The 17290-nt window shown below is 51.1% G+C and overlaps 1 protein-coding gene across 6 annotated transcripts in view; it reads left to right on the forward strand.

The window, feature by feature from the left end:
* The window catches only part of FLYWCH1 (FLYWCH-type zinc finger 1), a 51687-nt gene extending 36813 nt beyond the window's left edge, over positions 1–14874 (forward strand). For 4 of the 6 annotated variants that reach the window (XM_078344363.1, XM_078344362.1, XM_035266644.3 and 1 more), the window contains one exon: positions 13860–14874. Coding sequence is in view for 4 of the 6 variants with exons in the window: in XM_078344362.1 (XP_078200488.1) it covers positions 13860–13899 (40 nt within the window). In the remaining 2 variants the exon portion in view is untranslated. Of the gene's footprint in view, positions 1–11083; positions 13050–13859 lie in introns of those variants that run through there. The other 2 variants (XM_078344360.1, XM_078344361.1) reach the window with 1 other exon arrangement.
* The last annotated feature ends 2416 nt before the right edge of the window (positions 14875–17290 follow it).

Below are 17290 nucleotides of genomic sequence, written 5' to 3' on the forward strand. Positions count from 1 at the left end.
CCCAGTACACTGGGAGGGCAAGACTGGAGGTCAAAGACAGGAGTTCAAGACTAGCCTGGGCGCCAGGTGCAGCGGCTCACGCCCGTAATCCCAGCACTTTTGGAATGCCGAGGTGGGTGGAATGAAACCCCGTCTCTACAAATACAAAGTTAGATGGGCATGGTGGCACACACCCGTAATCCCAGCTACTCGGGAGGCTGAGGCAGGACTGCTTGAACCCTGGAGGCGGAGGTTGCAGTGAGCTGAGATCATGCCACTGCACTCCAGCCTGGGCAGGAAAGAGAGACTCCCCCTCAAAAAAAAAAAGATTAGCTGTGGCAACATAGTGAGATCCCATCTCTATAAATAATATAAAAATTAAAAAATATAAACAAAACAACAAAAAAACAAACAATTTAAAAATTAGCTGTGCGTGCTGGTGCATCCTATCGTCCCAGCTACTTGGGAGGCTGATATGGGAGGGTCACCTGAGCCTGGGAGGCTGCGGCTGCAGTGAGCTGTGATCAGTCCGGACACAGAACCCGTCTCAAAAGCAGCACATCTAATTATACATAGTACGTAATATTGACGGTGAGATTAAAGAGCTGTGTTCCTGGTTTACGTATTTACTATGCTTTTTATCGTTACTTTAGAATATACTCTACATCCTTAAAAAGTCAACTGTAGACCAGGCGCAGTGGCTCGAACCTGTAATCCCAGCCCTTTGGGAGGCTGAGGCAGTCTGATCACTAGAGGTCAGGAGTTCCAGATCAGCTTGGGAAATGTGGTGAAACCCCCCTCTACTAAATATACAAAATTTAGCCGGCCATGGTAGTAGGTGCCTATAATTCCAGCTACTTGGGAGGCTGTGGCACGAGAATCACTTGAACCCAGGAGGTGGAGGTTGCAGTGAGCCCAGGTGACAGCGTTGCACTCTGGTCTGGGCAACAGAGCGAGACTGTCTCAAAAAAAAAAAAATGTTAATTGTAAAATGGCCTCAGACAGGTCCTTCAGGACCTTTTGGAGGTACCCGGCAGAAAGCATTGTCATCATAGGAGATGACAGCTCCAAGTGCATTACTGCCTCTGAAGACCTTCAGCAGGACAGGGTGTGGAGGCGCAAGACAATGACATGGATGACCCTGACCCTTTGCAGGCCTAGGCGTGTATGTATGTATGTGTGTGTGTGTCTGTGTGTCTGAGTTTTTAAACAAAAAAAATTAAAAATAAAGTCCTGGCCAGGCACAGTGGCTCACACCTGTAATCCCAGCACTTTGGAAGGCTGAGGTGGGCGTATCACTTAAGGTCACGAGTTCGAGACCAGCCTGGCCCACATGGCGAAACCCCATGTCTACTACTAAAAATACAAAAATCAGCCAGGCATGATGGCATGTGCCCGTAATCCTAGCTACTCAGGAGGCTGAGGCTGCAGTACACCGAGATCATGCCATTGCACTCCAGCCTGAGACGGAGACTATCCAAAAAAAGTCCAACTAAAGATTTTTAAATCCTTAAAAATAGGTTAGAGAATAAGGTTCTAAAAATATTTGTGTACAGCTCGACAGTGTATTTGTTGTATTTTAAACCAAGTGTTACTACAAAGGAAGCCAGAGGTTTAAGAATTAAGTTCCAGTAAGCTGAGATTAATTTATTACCAGAGAAAGCTGCCGGGCGCGGCGGCTCAAGCCTGTAATCCCAGCACTTTGGGAGGCTGAGGCAGGAAGACCATGTGGTCGAGAGAGGGAGACCGTCTTGGCCAACACGGTGAAACCCCATCTCGATGAAAAAATACAAAAATTAGCTGGGCGTAGTGGCACGCCTCTGTAGCCCCAGCTACTGGGGAGGCTGAGGCATGAGAATGGCCTGAACCTGGCTGGGAATTGGAGGTCGCAGTGAGCCGAGATCGTGCCACTGTATTCCAGCCTGGCGACAGAGCAAGACTCTGTTTAAAAAAAAAATTAATTTAGGCGGCATGCAGTCCAGCACTTTGGGAGGCTGAGGCATGTGGATCACCTGAGGTCAGGAGTTTGAGGCCAGCCTGACCAAAATGGTGAAACCCATTTCTACTAAAAATAACAAAAATTAGCTGGGTGTGGTGGTGGGCACCTATTATTCTAGGAACTTGGGAGGCTGAGGCAGGAGAAATGCTTGAACTCAGGAGGCAGAGGCTGTAGTGAGCCAAGATGGCGCCACTGCCCTCCAGCCTGGGCGACTAGAGTGAAACTCCATCTCAAAAAATAAGTGTGGTGTAGCTGAGTATTCAGTGTGTGTGCCAAGTTTATAGTACTGTACAGTCATGCTCTACGCCTCCCCATCCACTCACCCACAGCAACTTCCCACCCTGCAAGCTGGATTCATGTGACATGCCCTGTAGGGGTGTACCATTTTTCACGGTTTATACCAAACTCACTGTGCTTAGTATGTTTAGATATTTACATGCACAAATACCACTGCGTTCCAGTTGCCTGCCGTATGCAGACAGTAACATGCGGTACGAGCCTAGCCCAGGAGCAAAGGCTGCAAACCACACAGCATGTTATGTATGTGTGTGGGTAATGTGCTGCCCACACGACACAATTGTCTGAGGACGTTTCTCAGAATGTTTTCCTGTCTTTAAGTGACACATGACTGTCAATGGAAATACAGTCCATGTTCATGGATTGATTGGAAGACCTGAAACTTATATGAAAACTCAAGTAACCGAGAGTAGCCAAAACAATTCTGAAAAAGAGCAAAACTGGAGGACTTGGCCAGGCGCGGTGGCTCACACCTGCAATCCCAACACTTTGGGAGGCCGAGGCGGGAGGATCATGAGGTCGAGAGATCGAGACCATCCTGGCCTACATGGTGAAACCCCATCTCTACTAAAAAAGACAAAAAATTAGCCAAGTGTGGTGGCGTTCACCAGAAATCCCAGCTACTGGGGACGCTGAGGCGAGAGGATCGCTTGAACCTGGAAGGTGGAGGTTGCAGTGAGCCGAGATCGCGCCATTGCACTCCAGCCTGGCGACGGAGGGAGAGACTGTCTGGAAAAAAGGAAAGTTGGAGGACTCGCACTTTTAAATTTCAAAACTCAGTACAAAGCTAGAGTCGTCAACACAGTGTAGTACTGGCAGAAGGGGAAATACCAGTTCAGAACTGAGTCCAGAAATAAACCCACAGGGTCAGTTTGTTTTCAACAAGATACCAAGACAGTGTAAGGGGGAGTTTCACTAAACGGAGCTGGGACAACTACATTTCGTCACATGAAAAGATAAACGGAATCCCTTCATCACACTACACAAAAACTAAACTCTAACTGGGTCATAGACCTAAACAGCTACTTTTAAAACTCAAAACACAAAAAGGAGGCCAGGCACGGTGGCTCATACCTGTAATCCCAGCGCTTTGGGAAGCCGTGGCAGCTGGACCACTTGAGGTCAGGAGTTGAAGACCAGCCTGGCCAAATGGTAAAACTCCGTCTCCACAAAAATTCAAAAAAATTAGCTGCATGATAGTGCACGCCTATAATCCCAGCTATTTGGGATAATAACCCCAGCTACTTGGGAGGCTGAGGCAGGAGAATCACTGGAACCCAGGAGGCGGAAGTTGCAGAGATGGCGACATTGCACTCCCAAAACCCCGTCTCAAAAACAAAACAAACAGAAAAGGTAAATCTTTGTAACCTTGAATTAGACACAGCTTTTTCTTTTTTTTTTTTTTTTTTTTTTTCTGAGGCAGAGTCTCGCTCTGTCGCCCAGGCTGGAGTGCAGCGACGCAATCTCCGCTCACTGCGACCTCCACCTCCTGGGTTCAAGTGATTCTCCTGCCTCAGCCTCCCGAGTAGCTGGGATCACAGGAGCACGGCACCACATCCGGCTAATTTTTGTATTTTTAGTAGAGATGCCGTTTGGCCATATTGGCCCGGCTGGTCTAGAACCGACAGGTGATCCACCCACCTTTGCCTCATTACAGGCGTGAGCTACAGTGCCTGGCCAGCTTTCTTTTTTTGAGAGTCTTGCTCTTACCCAGGCTAGAGAGCTTGGCGTAACGTCAGCTCACTTCAACCTCTGCCTCAGTTCAAGCAATTCTCCTGCCTCAGTGTCTCCTCAGGAGAACCGCTTGAACCCAGGAGGGAGAGGTTGCAGTGAGCAAGATCTCACCACTGCACTCCAGCCTGGGCAACAGAGTGAGACTCCATCTCAGAAAATAAAAAATAAGGCCAGGTGCAGTGGTTCACACCTGTAATCCCAGTACTTTGGGAGGCCAAGGAGGGCAGATCACGTAGTCATGAGATCAAGACCATCCTGGCCAACATAGTGAAACCCCATCTCTACTAAAAATATCAAAATTAGCTGAGCATGGTAGCATGTACCTATAATCTCAGCTACTCAGGAGGCTGAGGCAGGAGAATCACTTGAACCAGCGAGTCAGAAGTAGTGAGCCAACATCACGCCACTGTACTCCAGCCTGGTGACAGAGCAAGACTCCCATCTCAAGCAAAAGAAAAAAAAGCACAGGCCAGGCATGGTAGCTCACGCCTGTAATCCCAGTACACTGGGAGGGCAAGACTGGAGGTCAAAGACAGGAGTTCAAGACTAGCCTGGGCGCCAGGTGCAGCGGCTCACGCCCGTAATCCCAGCACTTTTGGAATGCCGAGGTGGGTGGAATGAAACCCCGTCTCTACAAATACAAAGTTAGATGGGCATGGTGGCACACACCTGTAATCCCAGCTACTCGGGAGGCTGAGGCAGGACTGCTTGAACCCTGGAGGCGGAGGTTGCAGTGAGCTGAGATCATGCCACTGCACTCCAGCCTGGGCAGGAAAGAGAGACTCCCCCTCAAAAAAAAAAAGATTAGCTGTGGCAACATAGTGAGATCCCATCTCTATAAATAATATAAAAATTAAAAAATATAAACAAAACAACAAAAAAACAAACAATTTAAAAATTAGCTGTGCGTGCTGGTGCATCCTATCGTCCCAGCTACTTGGGAGGCTGATATGGGAGGGTCACCTGAGCCTGGGAGGCTGCGGCTGCAGTGAGCTGTGATCAGTCCGGACACAGAACCCGTCTCAAAAGCAGCACATCTAATTATACATAGTACGTAATATTGACGGTGAGATTAAAGAGCTGTGTTCCTGGTTTACGTATTTACTATGCTTTTTATCGTTACTTTAGAATATACTCTACACATCCTTAAAAAGTCAACTGTAGACCAGGCGCAGTGGCTCGAACCTGTAATCCCAGCCCTTTGGGAGGCTGAGGCAGTCTGATCACTAGAGGTCAGGAGTTCCAGATCAGCTTGGGAAATGTGGTGAAACCCCCCTCTACTAAATATACAAAATTTAGCCGGCCATGGTAGTAGGTGCCTATAATTCCAGCTACTTGGGAGGCTGTGGCACGAGAATCACTTGAACCCAGGAGGTGGAGGTTGCAGTGAGCCCAGGTGACAGCGTTGCACTCTGGTCTGGGCAACAGAGCGAGACTGTCTCAAAAAAAAAAAAATGTTAATTGTAAAATGGCCTCAGACAGGTCCTTCAGGACCTTTTGGAGGTACCCGGCAGAAAGCATTGTCATCATAGGAGATGACAGCTCCAAGTGCATTACTGCCTCTGAAGACCTTCAGCAGGACAGGGTGTGGAGGCGCAAGACAATGACATGGATGACCCTGACCCTTTGCAGGCCTAGGCGTGTATGTATGTGTGTGTGTGTCTGTGTGTCTGAGTTTTTAAACAAAAAAATTAAAAATAAAGTCCTGGCCAGGCACAGTGGCTCACACCTGTAATCCCAGCACTTTGGAAGGCTGAGTTGGGCGTATCACTTAAGGTCACGAGTTCGAGACCAGCCTGGCCCACATGGTGAAACCCCATGTCTACTACTAAAAATACAAAAATTAGCCAGGCATGATGGCATGTGCCCGTAATCCTGGCTACTCAGGAGGCTGAGGCTGCAGTACACCGAGATCATGCCATTGCACTCCAGCCTGAGACGGAGACTATCCAAAAAAAGTCCAACTAAAGATTTTTAAATCCTTAAAAATAGGTTAGAGAATAAGGTTCTAAAAATATTTGTGTACAGCTCGACAGTGTATTTGTATTTTAAACCAAGTGTTACAACAAAAGAAGCCAGAGGTTTAAGAATTAAGTTCCAGTAAGCTGAGATTAATTTATTACCAGAGAAAGCTGCCGGGCGCGGCGGCTCAAGCCTGTAATCCCAGCACTTTGGGAGGCTGAGGCAGGAAGACCATGTGGTCGAGAGAGGGAGACCGTCTTGGCCAACACGGTGAAACCCCATCTCGATGAAAAAATACAAAAATTAGCTGGGCGTAGTGGCACGCCTCTGTAGCCCCAGCTACTGGGGAGGCTGAGGCATGAGAATGGCCTGAACCTGGCTGGGAATTGGAGGTCGCAGTGAGCCGAGATCGTGCCACTGTATTCCAGCCTGGCGACAGAGCAAGACTCTGTTTAAAAAAAAAATTAATTTAGGCGGCATGCAGTCCAGCACTTTGGGAGGCTGAGGCATGTGGATCACCTGAGGTCAGGAGTTTGAGACCAGCCTGACCAAAATGGTGAAACCCATTTCTACTAAAAATAACAAAAATTAGCTGGGTGTGGTGGTGGGCACCTATTATTCTAGGAACTTGGGAGGCTGAGGCAGGAGAAATGCTTGAACTCAGGAGGCAGAGGCTGTAGTGAGCCAAGATGGCGCCACTGCCCTCCAGCCTGGGCGACTAGAGTGAAACTCCATCTCAAAAAATAAGTGTGGTGTAGCTGAGTATTCAGTGTGTGTGCCAAGTTTATAGTACTGTACAGTCATGCTCTACGCCTCCCCATCCACTCACCCACAGCAACTTCCCACCCTGCAAGCTGGATTCATGTGACATGCCCTGTAGGGGTGTACCATTTTTCACGGTTTATACCAAACTCACTGTGCTTAGTATGTTTAGATATTTACATGCACAAATACCACTGCGTTCCAGTTGCCTGCCGTATGCAGACAGTAACATGCGGTACGAGCCTAGCCCAGGAGCAAAGGCTGCAAACCACACAGCATGTTATGTATGTGTGTGGGTAATGTGCTGCCCACACGACACAATTGTCTGAGGACATTTCTCAGAATGTTTTCCTGTCTTTAAGTGACACATGACTGTCAATGGAAATACAGTCCATGTTCATGGATTGATTGGAAGACCTGAAACTTATATGAAAACTCAAGTAACCGAGAGTAGCCAAAACAATTCTGAAAAAGAGCAAAACTGGAGGACTTGGCCAGGCGCGGTGGCTCACACCTGCAATCCCAACACTTTGGGAGGCCGAGGCGGGAGGATCATGAGGTCGAGAGATCGAGACCATCCTGGCCTACATGGTGAAACCCCATCTCTACTAAAAAAGACAAAAAATTAGCCAAGTGTGGTGGCGTTCACCAGAAATCCCAGCTACTGGGGACGCTGAGGCGAGAGGATCGCTTGAACCTGGAAGGTGGAAGTTGCAGTGAGCCTAGATCGCGCCATTGCACTCCAGCCTGGCGACAGAGGGAGAGACTGTCTGGAAAAAAGGAAAGTTGGAGGACTCGCACTTTTAAATTTCAAAACTCAGTACAAAGCTAGAGTCGTCAACACAGTGTAGTACTGGCAGAAGGGGAAATACCAGTTCAGAACTGAGTCCAGAAATAAACCCACAGGGTCAGTTTGTTTTCAACAAGATACCAAGACAGTGTAAGGGGGAATTTCACTAAACAGAGCTGGGACAACTACATTTCGTCACATGAAAAGATAAACGGAATCCCTTCATCACGCTATACACAAAAACTAAACTCTAACTGGGTCATAGACCTAAATAACAGCTACTTTTTAAAAACACAAAAAGGAGGCCAGGCACGGTGGCTCATGCCTGTAATCCCAGCGCTTTGGGAAGCCGTGGCAGCTGGACCACTTGAGGTCAGGAGTTGAAGACCAGCCTGGCCAAATGGTAAAACTCCGTCTCCACAAAAATTCAAAAAAATTAGCTGCATGATAGTGCACGCCTATAATCCCAGCTATTTGGGATAATAACCCCAGCTACTTGGGAGGCTGAGGCAGGAGAATCACTTGAACCCAGGAGGCGGAAGTTGCAGAGATGGCGACATTGCACTCCCAAAACCCCGTCTCAAAAACAAAACAAACAGAAAAGGTAAATCTTTGTACCCTTGAATTAGACACAGCTTTTTTTCTTTTTCTTTTTTTTTTCTGAGGCAGAGTCTCGCTCTGTCGCCCAGGCTGGAGTGCAGCGACGCAATCTTGGCTCACTGCGACCTCCACCTCCTGGGTTCAAGTGATTCTCCTGCCTCAGCCTCCCGAGTAGCTGGGACTACAGGAGTGCGCCACCACACCCGGCTAATTTTTGTATTTTTAGTAGAGATGCCGTTTGGCCATATTGGCCCGGCTGGTCTAGAACTGACAGGTGATCCACCCACCTTTGCCTCATTACAGGCGTGAGCTACAGTGCCTGGCCAGCTTTCTTTTTTTGAGAGTCTTGCTCTTACCCAGGCTAGAGAGCTTGGCGTAACATCAGCTCACTTCAACCTCTGCCTCAGTTCAAGCAATTCTCCTGCCTCAGTGTCTCAAGTAGCTGGGATTACAGGCAGGCATGTGCCACCACACCTGACTAATTGTTTTGTATTTTTAGTAGAGACAGAGTTTCACCATGTTGGCCACGCTGGTCTCAACTCCTGACCTCAGGTGATCCACCCACCTCAGCCTCCTGCAGTGCTGGAATTACAGGTGTGAGCCACCTCGCCCAGCCGACAAAGGTTTTTAGATGGCATGCCAAAACCATACACAATCGAAGAATAAACTGGACTTTATCGAAATTAAAAACTTTGTGCCTCAAATAACACTATCAAGAAAGTAAACAGGCCAGGCTCGGTGGCTCTCGCCTGTAATCCAGTACTTTGGGTGGCTGAGGTGGATCAATCGCCTGAGGTCAGGAGTTCAAGACCAGCCTGGCCAAAAGGCAAAGCCTCATCTCTGATAAAAATATAAAAATTAGCTGGGTGTGGGGCGGGGAGTGCCTGTAATCCCGGCTACTCGGGAGGCTGAGACAGGGACAATCGCTTGAGCCGGGGAGGCAGAGGTTGCAGTGAGCTAAGCTCGAACCATCACATCCCAGCCTGGGCAGCTGAGTTAGACTCCATCTTAAAAAAAAAAAAAAAAGCAAACAGATGAAAATAACTAAAATAAAAAGAGGGATAAAAAAGATAAAAAGACAACCCACAGAATAAAGAAACTCTGCAAATCATTTACCTGATAAGGAACTTGTGTTCAGAACATGCTGTTTTTTTTGGTTTTGGTTTTCTTTTTTTTTGAGATGGAGTCTCGCTGCAACCTTCGCCTCCCAGGTTCAAACAGTTCTCCTGCCTCAGCCTCCTGAGTAGCTGGGATTACAGGCATGTACCACCATGCCCAGCTAATTTTTTGTATTTTTAGTAGAGACGGGGTTTCTCCATGTTTGCCAGGCTGGCCTTCAACTCCTGACCTCAGGTGATCCACCTGCCCTGGCCTCCCAAAGTGCTGGGATTACAGGAGTGAGCCACCATGCCTCGCCCGGAATTCTTATAACAATGAAAAGACAACCCAATTAACAAATCGGCAGAGGACCTGAACAAACAGTTTTCCAAAGAAGATTTAATTTCTGCAATTAATTGAAAGATAAAAAAGGGCCAATAGGGATAACTGAAGACTCTCAACATCGTTAGTTTCAGGGAGATACAAATCAAGGCCACTGTGAGACCCACTTCACACCCACTAGGATGGCATTTAACAAGACGTAACAAGCGTTGGTGAGAACGTGGAGAAACAAACCCTCATACTCTTGGTGACAATGCAAAATGCTGCAGCCACTTTGGAAAACACTCTGGCAGTCCTTAATTTTCAACATAGAGTTACCCTGTGACCCAGCAGTTCCTCTTCCAGGTATCTACCCAGGAGAACCAGAAACAGGTCCACACAAAAATACACACAGATGTGCCTGTCATTATTCCCATAGGCAAAAACGGAAAACCCACAATGTCCATCAATGAATGAAACGTAGTCTATTCACACAATGAGATATTTGTCCATAAAATGGAAGGAAGTAGGCCGGGCACGCTGGCTCAAGCCTGTAATCCCAGCACTTTGGGAGGCCAAGGTGGGTGGATCAGGAGGTCAAGAGATCGAGACCATCCTGGTCAACACGGTGAAACCCCATCTCTACTAAAAATACAAAAAATTAGCTGGGCATGGTGGCGCGTGCCTGTAATCCCAGCTACTCAGGAGGCTGAGGCAGGAGAATTGCCTGATCCCAGGAGGCGGAGGTTGCGGTGAGCCGAGATCGCGCCATTGCACTCCAGCCTGGGTAACGAGCGAAATTCCGTCTCAGAAAAAAACAAAAAACAAAAAAACGGAATGAATACTGATGCCACAATGAGGATGAATCTTGAACACACCATCTTAAGTGAAAAAAGCCAGTCACAAACCACACATGTAATTCTGTCCATATGAAATGCCCAGAATAGAGACATTTACAGAGACAAAAAGCACATTGGCTGGGGAGTGATACTAAGGATCTGAGGTTTCTTTTGGGAGGGGTGAAATGTTCTACCATGATGGTTGCACAACTCTGGCTATACTAAAAATCCCAGAATTGTACATTTTACAGTGGACTTGATGGTCTGTGAATTATAGCTCAGCAGAGCTCTTAAAACAAAGGTCCTGGCTGGGCGTTGTGGCTCATGCCTGTAATCCCAGCACTTCGGGAGGCCAAGGCGGGTAGATCACCTGAGGTCAGGAGTTCAAGACCAGCCTGGCTAACATGGTGGAACCACGTCCCTACTAAAAATACAAAAGATTAGCTGGGCTTTGTGGCACGCACCTATAATCCCAGCTACTCGGGAGGCTGAGGCAGGAGAATCGCTTGAACCTGGAGCCGAGGTTGCGGCGCACCCTTGCAGTGCAGCCTGGACAGCAAGAGTGAAACTCTGTCTCAAAAAGAGAGAAATCCCTGATGGTGCTAAAGGAGAACCTGATCACGAGTTCAGGAGTCTGAGACCACCTTTGACAACATAGGGAGACCCCCCATCTCTATCCAAAAAAAATTTTTCTCTTTCCAGTTCCAGCAGCACTTTTTCTTTACACAATGACGCCTACCGCCCCACTCACGGTGGAAAACCAAAACGTGTTGTCACCTCTTTAAAGAACTGAGCTGCTTACAGAAAAACCTTAAAAGGATGAACACATTTACAATCGTAAATGCAAACAGCTTCCAACTCAAGGCAAGTAGCAGCCCATGGTGCTTAGGCAGGAAAACATTCAGCCAAGAAAGGAAAACCGGGTCTTAGGGCTTGGATTTTCCAACCTGACAGACTGGGAGCCCCTGTTGGCCTCTAGAGCAATCCCAGAACACTCAGCCCTGACACATGGAAGACTGCTGGCCACGCAGAGTCACCAAGCCAGGCTTGTCTACCACAAGCACGCTCTTACCTCAGCCACGAAGCGACCAAGCCACGTGGACTACGGGTTCAAATTAAAGATTTGTATTAAACAAATTCCAAGGGGAACAGTTAACTTGAACACGAGGTCAAAAATCAGCAACACGTTCTGCAATCCAGAGCTGATACCAGACACAAGCTTCGAGGACACTTTCTTTTCGAAAGCTTCCAGTTTCGTGAGGCTGGCATGAGGTGTATGCATTTGCCAGGGGCAGATCTATGCTTCGGAGTTAAACCATGCAGCAAATGCCACACATCTGCCTGCAGTCCATTTGGAAGCATTTGCGGTGGACGGTGGAGGGGCCCGACCCGTACTCCTGCTTGCCGATCCACATCTGCAAGGTGGACAGTGGGGCCAGGATGGAGCCGCCGATCCACACTGAGTCCTTGTGCTCTGGGGGGATGCGCGATGATCCTGATCTTCCTGGTGCTGGGCGCCAGGCAGCGATGTCCTGCGTCCCGTCGGTGAAGCCACCAGACAGCATCGTGTTGGCATACGGGTCTTAGTGGATGCCCACATCACACTTCACGATGGAGTTGAAGGTGGTCTCATGGATGCCACAGGATTCCATGCCCGGGAGGGAAGGCTGGAGCAGCGCCTCCTGACACCGGGGCCATTGTTGCCGATGGTGAGGACCTGGCCACTGGACAGCTTGCAGCTCGTCTCCAGGGAGGAGGAGGACACAGCCACGGCCATCTCCTGCTCAAGGTCCAGGGCGAAGTAGCACAGCTTCTTGATGTTGCCCACCAGCTCCTGCTCCGCCGTGGTGGTGAAGCTGTAGCCCCACTCCTGAGGATCTTTGTGAGGCAGCCAGTCAGGTCCAGATGCAGGATGGCGTAGCCCTCGTAGATGGGCACCATGTGGGTGACCCGGTTTCCAGAGTCTATGAGAATGCCAGTGGTGCACCCAGAGGCATACAGGGACAGCATGATCTGGACAGCCATGTACACGGCTGGGGTGTTGAGGGTCTCAGACACGATCTGGGTTATCTCCTCCGTTGGCCTTGGGGTTCAGGGGGACCTTGGTCAGCAGCATGGGGTGCTGCTGTGGGGCCACACGCAGCTCGTTGTAGAAGGTGTGGTGCCAGATCTTCTCTGTGTCATCCCGGTTGGTGACGGTGCTGTGCCCAATGGGGTGCTTCAGGGTCAGGATGCCGCGCTTGCTCCGGGCCTTGTCTCCCACATAGGAGTCCTCTGGCCCATGCCAACCACCCCGCCCTGGCACTGGGGCGCCTAATGATGGAGGGAAGCACGGCTCGGGTCGGGGGAGGGGGATCATCCCCAGCAAAGCCGGCTTGCACATGCTGGAGCCATTGTTGATGATGAGCGTGGTGATTTCTTCTTCCGTTCTGACCAGAGGAGGAGTTGGGCAGCGGAGTGGCGCAAGAACACGGCGCGCAGGCCAGCGGCGGTGACCGAGGAAGAAAATTAGCCAGGCGTGGTGGCGTGCACCTGCGCTCCCAGCTACTTGGGAGGCTGGGGTGGAAGGATCACTTGAGCCAAGGAGGTCAAGGCTGCAGTGGGCGGTGATGGCCCCACTGCACTCAAGCATGGGGGACAGAGTGAGACCACATCTCAGAAAAGAAAATAATTGAAGGACAGCTTTGTGTTTCTTGATGAAGAACCTTGAAAAGCTCAGCTGTGATGCCCCTGTGACTTCCAGGGCAGGAATTGAAGCTCTGTGCAAGTGTTAGGTGTTTCTCCCCTATCACGCTGGTGTAGGAAGCAGGGAATTCCCCAAGTGTGTGTCACGGAGCAACCTCGTGTTATAGCGGAATGGATACGGATGGATGTGTGTGTAAATATAATCTAGCTGCCCAGGCGTGGTGGCTCACACCTGTAATCCCAGCACTTTGGGAGGCTGAGGTGGGTGGATCACCTGAGGTCAGGAGTTCGAGACTAGCCTGGCCAACATGGTGAAACCCCATCTCTACTAAAAATACAAAAATTAGCTGGGCATGGTGACACGTGTCTTTAATTCCAGCTACTTAGAAGGCTGAGGCAAGAGAATCCCTTGAACCCAGGAGGCAGAGGTTGCAGTGAGCTGAGATCATGCCACTGCACTCCAGCCTGGGCAAGAGAGCGAGACTGTGTCTCAAAAAAAAAGTTCTAGCTGGCAGGACAAAAAATTAGCTGGGCCTGGTGGTGGGTGCCTGTAATCCCAGCTACTAGGGAGGCTGAGGTGGGAGAATGGCTTGAACTGGGAGGCCCAGGTTGCAGTGAGCTTAGATAGCACCACTGCACTCCAGCCTGGGCAACAGAGCAAGACTCCGTCTCAAGAATACATTATCTAGCCTGTGGTATCTCCAGGCAAAAGTATTCCAGGAATCCTGAACTTTGTGTTATGTGTCTCCACCGTGTTGTGATGTGTGTGCTGAACATGTCTGTCTGTAATCAGGGGCATCAAAGACGTCAGACTGAACGGCGAGTCCCAGTGAGGCGACACACGCAGAGGAGCCCTGTGCCTCCCACGCAGGCTTCCCGTCCACTTAGGTTTTGCTTGGCAGAAACTTCATTCCTCCAAAGCATCGATGGCCTTCACATTTCCTCAGGAGGTCTCCCAGGAGGAATTCTTGGATGGTGCCCTTGCGTCGGCAGCGAACGGTGCTCAGAGCTGGTGCTTGCAGATTCGGGTGCCGTGGGGCAGTGCAGTGGCGCCTTCCCGAGCTTTGGAAGGCATGAGGAAGCTGCCTGGACATGGACACTCCTCTCCGGCTACCAGGGCCCCGGCTTTGCAGAGCACGCCGCCTTCCCCGGGCTTTCCGCCTGGCGAGGTCCTGCCCTGCACGGTGCAAAGTGAATGCCACCGTCTTGGAGCCTGGGCACACTTGGGGAAATTCCTGCTTCAAACGGAGTCTGGGTCAGGCCACACTGGTCTTTTCTGGACAGGTGCTGGGTAGGTTTTCCTGGTCTCTGGCTGCCCACTGCCAGGGTACGGCCGTCCCCAGCAACCAGAGCCGGCCAAAGCAGATGCCATGCTCCACGCTCCAGACTTTGCCCTCTGTGCTCCTCCCAACTTAAACCTCTCCACAATACCCACAGCAGGTGTCCCCCAAGATTGGAGCCAGCCCAGAGGTCGGCAGGGGCCAGTGCCGGGTACACACGCCCTGGCTGAGGCCAGCGGGGTCCTGGGTGGCCCATGTCCAGCTAAAGCCTGAAGCTTAGACAGGTGCCAGTCAGAGGGAACAGTCCAGGGGGGGCAAGATGACCCCACCAGGACTGCAGAGCTTCCTGCTTACCAACAAGGACCTGTCCTCAGCCCCGAGAGGTCCCTCTGTCCCACCCTGTAATTGTGGGGGGGGCGGTGCCGGCAGCAGGCGCATTCCCGCCGTCCACTGCAAGGCTGGGACAGCCCGGGCGCCCATGCTTCTCTGCTTGTGTGGTTCCCCCAATAAATCCTGTTTTGCATCTCACTGTGTGTAGCTGCTGCATGTTCCCGTCCCCCTGCAGGCACAGTTGGCCACTGTGAAGCCACACCCCATCATGTCTCCATGCCAACGCCTGGGAGACCCCCCCACGCCTGGGCAATTGCAGTCACCTGGCCCGCATGTACCTTGGACCAAGAGTGGATGGGGGCCCTGATGTGGCAGGTCACGTGGCTGAAAGAGGTAGATGCCCTGCTCTGGCCATTAGCCTGAGTTCCCCTGAACTCATTTGCATAAGCCCGGGCAGACTTGCCCACCCGTCCATCCTTTGCTGGGACATGGCACAGTGGCTCCATTTCGAGCAGTGCTCTCGGCCCTGGGGCCTCCTTCCCCGAGGCTGACTGCCCCCAGCTGGACTCACGGCCAAGGCTGCAGACCCAGCCCTCCCATCCCGACTCGCACTGCACGTTACAAACGTGCACACCCACAGGAGGCAGCCATGCCCGAGAAGGCACCTGCTGAAAGATGGCCCGGTTTGTGCCACCACCAGCTGGACCTCCAGTCAGGCTCCCTGCAGAGGGGGAAGCTCCACACATGCCCAGGTCACAGCAGCTTGAGTCACCGCAGCCTCTGCTACCTGCCAAGCCTGCGCCCTTTGCCCCTGGGGGCTCCTTGCCTCTGTGATGGGGCCTCCATGGCCAGCACCTTCCTGCCTCGAGTCACACGAGATCATGCCCTGTCACCTTGGCTGGGCTCTGGGCACCTCTAAGCAGGTGTGAGGCGAGTGACAGGAAGGGCGTCAGCTTCTCTTCCCTTTGGACACTGCGTCATTGAGGCTGGCCCACTCTTTCTCTGGCTCTCGCCTGCTTTGACCTTAGAGGACAGATGACAGCCCACGTCGCTGGGCTGAGACTCCCCAGTGGACTTGAATTTGGATGCTGCCATTGCTTTGGGTGGCTTCACGGCCACCCATCCCCACCCTGGTGGCCACTCAGCCACGACAAGGGCCTGACATCAGCCACTGAATAAGCTTCAGAGCCTTCCCCTTGGAAAGTTCCAGGGCCACCAGATGTCCCCTGCCCGGTCACTGTCAGAACTGAAGCGTGTGGGTGAATGCCAGCTGTGGAGTGTGCAGCCCCGCATCGGCTCAGCAGGGCCCTGGCTCAGCTGCTGCTACCCCCACAAACCCCGTTTTATGACATCTACACCACATAGCGTGTCTGCCCTCAGGCACAACAGCATGAGTGATGTCTCATGAAATTTTTTTTTTTTAGATGGAGTCTCACTCTGTTACCAGGCTGGAGTGCAGTGGCGCAATCTCAGCTCACTGCAACCTCCACCTCCCGGGTTCAAGCGATTCTCCTGCCTCAGCCTCCTGAGTAGCTGGGATTACAGGCACGCGCCACCACACTCGGCTAATTTTTGGATTTTTAATAGAGACAGGGTTTCACTATGTTGGCCAGCATGGTCTCGATTTCCTGACCTCGTGATGCACCCGCCTCCCCCTCCCAAAGTGCTGGGATTACAGGCGTGAACCACCGCGCCTGGCCAGACATCTCATGAAATTTAAAATAAATTTGCAAGCCATCAGAAAGGTATCAACAAGGAACTCTACTTTTGAAAACAGGGGTGAGGACAGTGGCCGGTTCTGGGAGTCCCTGACCCTTCAGGCCCTGACCACAGCTGTAAGGCAGGCCCCATCCCCAGTGGTCCCAGCCTAGCCTCCTGTCCCACCTCTGCCAAGACAGGGTAGCATAGGACCCCTGTTGCTAAGGCCAGCAGGTGTGTCTCTGAGCTGGCCAAGGGCACTGGCCACTTTCCCCAGGACCCTCCCAGTGCCGGCTCCTCTGGCTTCCCCCCCAGCCTCCATAATGCGCACCTTGGCCCAGCCCACCCTCGGAGTGGGGGTTGGTGATTTGGGGGCTGGACTTCAGCACTCTTCTACTTGGCCACTTTGGGGCTCACAGTTTGTCAGTCGCCCTCACTTCTGCAATGGAGACCTGGGCACTGTGTCCAGCTGCCTCCTGGGCCCTGCCCAGCATCTCCCATGAGCACCAGCAGTGCAGGTGGCAGACGGGATTGTCCCCCGTCCTCTCATCTGAGGGAGGAGACCAATAATGAGTGAGACAGCCAGTCATCCTTGACACCCTGCGTCCCATCAGTCATCAGGGCCTGCCACCTGCCTGGTTGGTCTTTTTTTTTTTTTTTTTTTTTAAGAAGGAGTCTCTCTCTGTTGCCCAGGCTGGAGTGCAATGGTGTGATCTCGGCTCACTGAAACCTCCACCTCCCAGGTTCAAGCGATTCTCCTGCCTCAGCTTCCTCAGTAGCTGGAATTATAGGCATGTGCCATCACACCTGGCTAATTTTTGTATTATTAGTAGAGACAGAGTTTCACCATGTTGGCCAGGCTGGTCTCAAACTCCTGCCCTCATATGACCCACCCGCCTCTGTATTGCAAAGTGCC

The sequence above is a fragment of the Callithrix jacchus genome, chromosome 12 (genome assembly GCF_049354715.1).
Source record: "Callithrix jacchus isolate 240 chromosome 12, calJac240_pri, whole genome shotgun sequence".
In the NCBI taxonomy this organism is placed as follows: domain Eukaryota; kingdom Metazoa; phylum Chordata; class Mammalia; order Primates; family Cebidae; genus Callithrix; species Callithrix jacchus.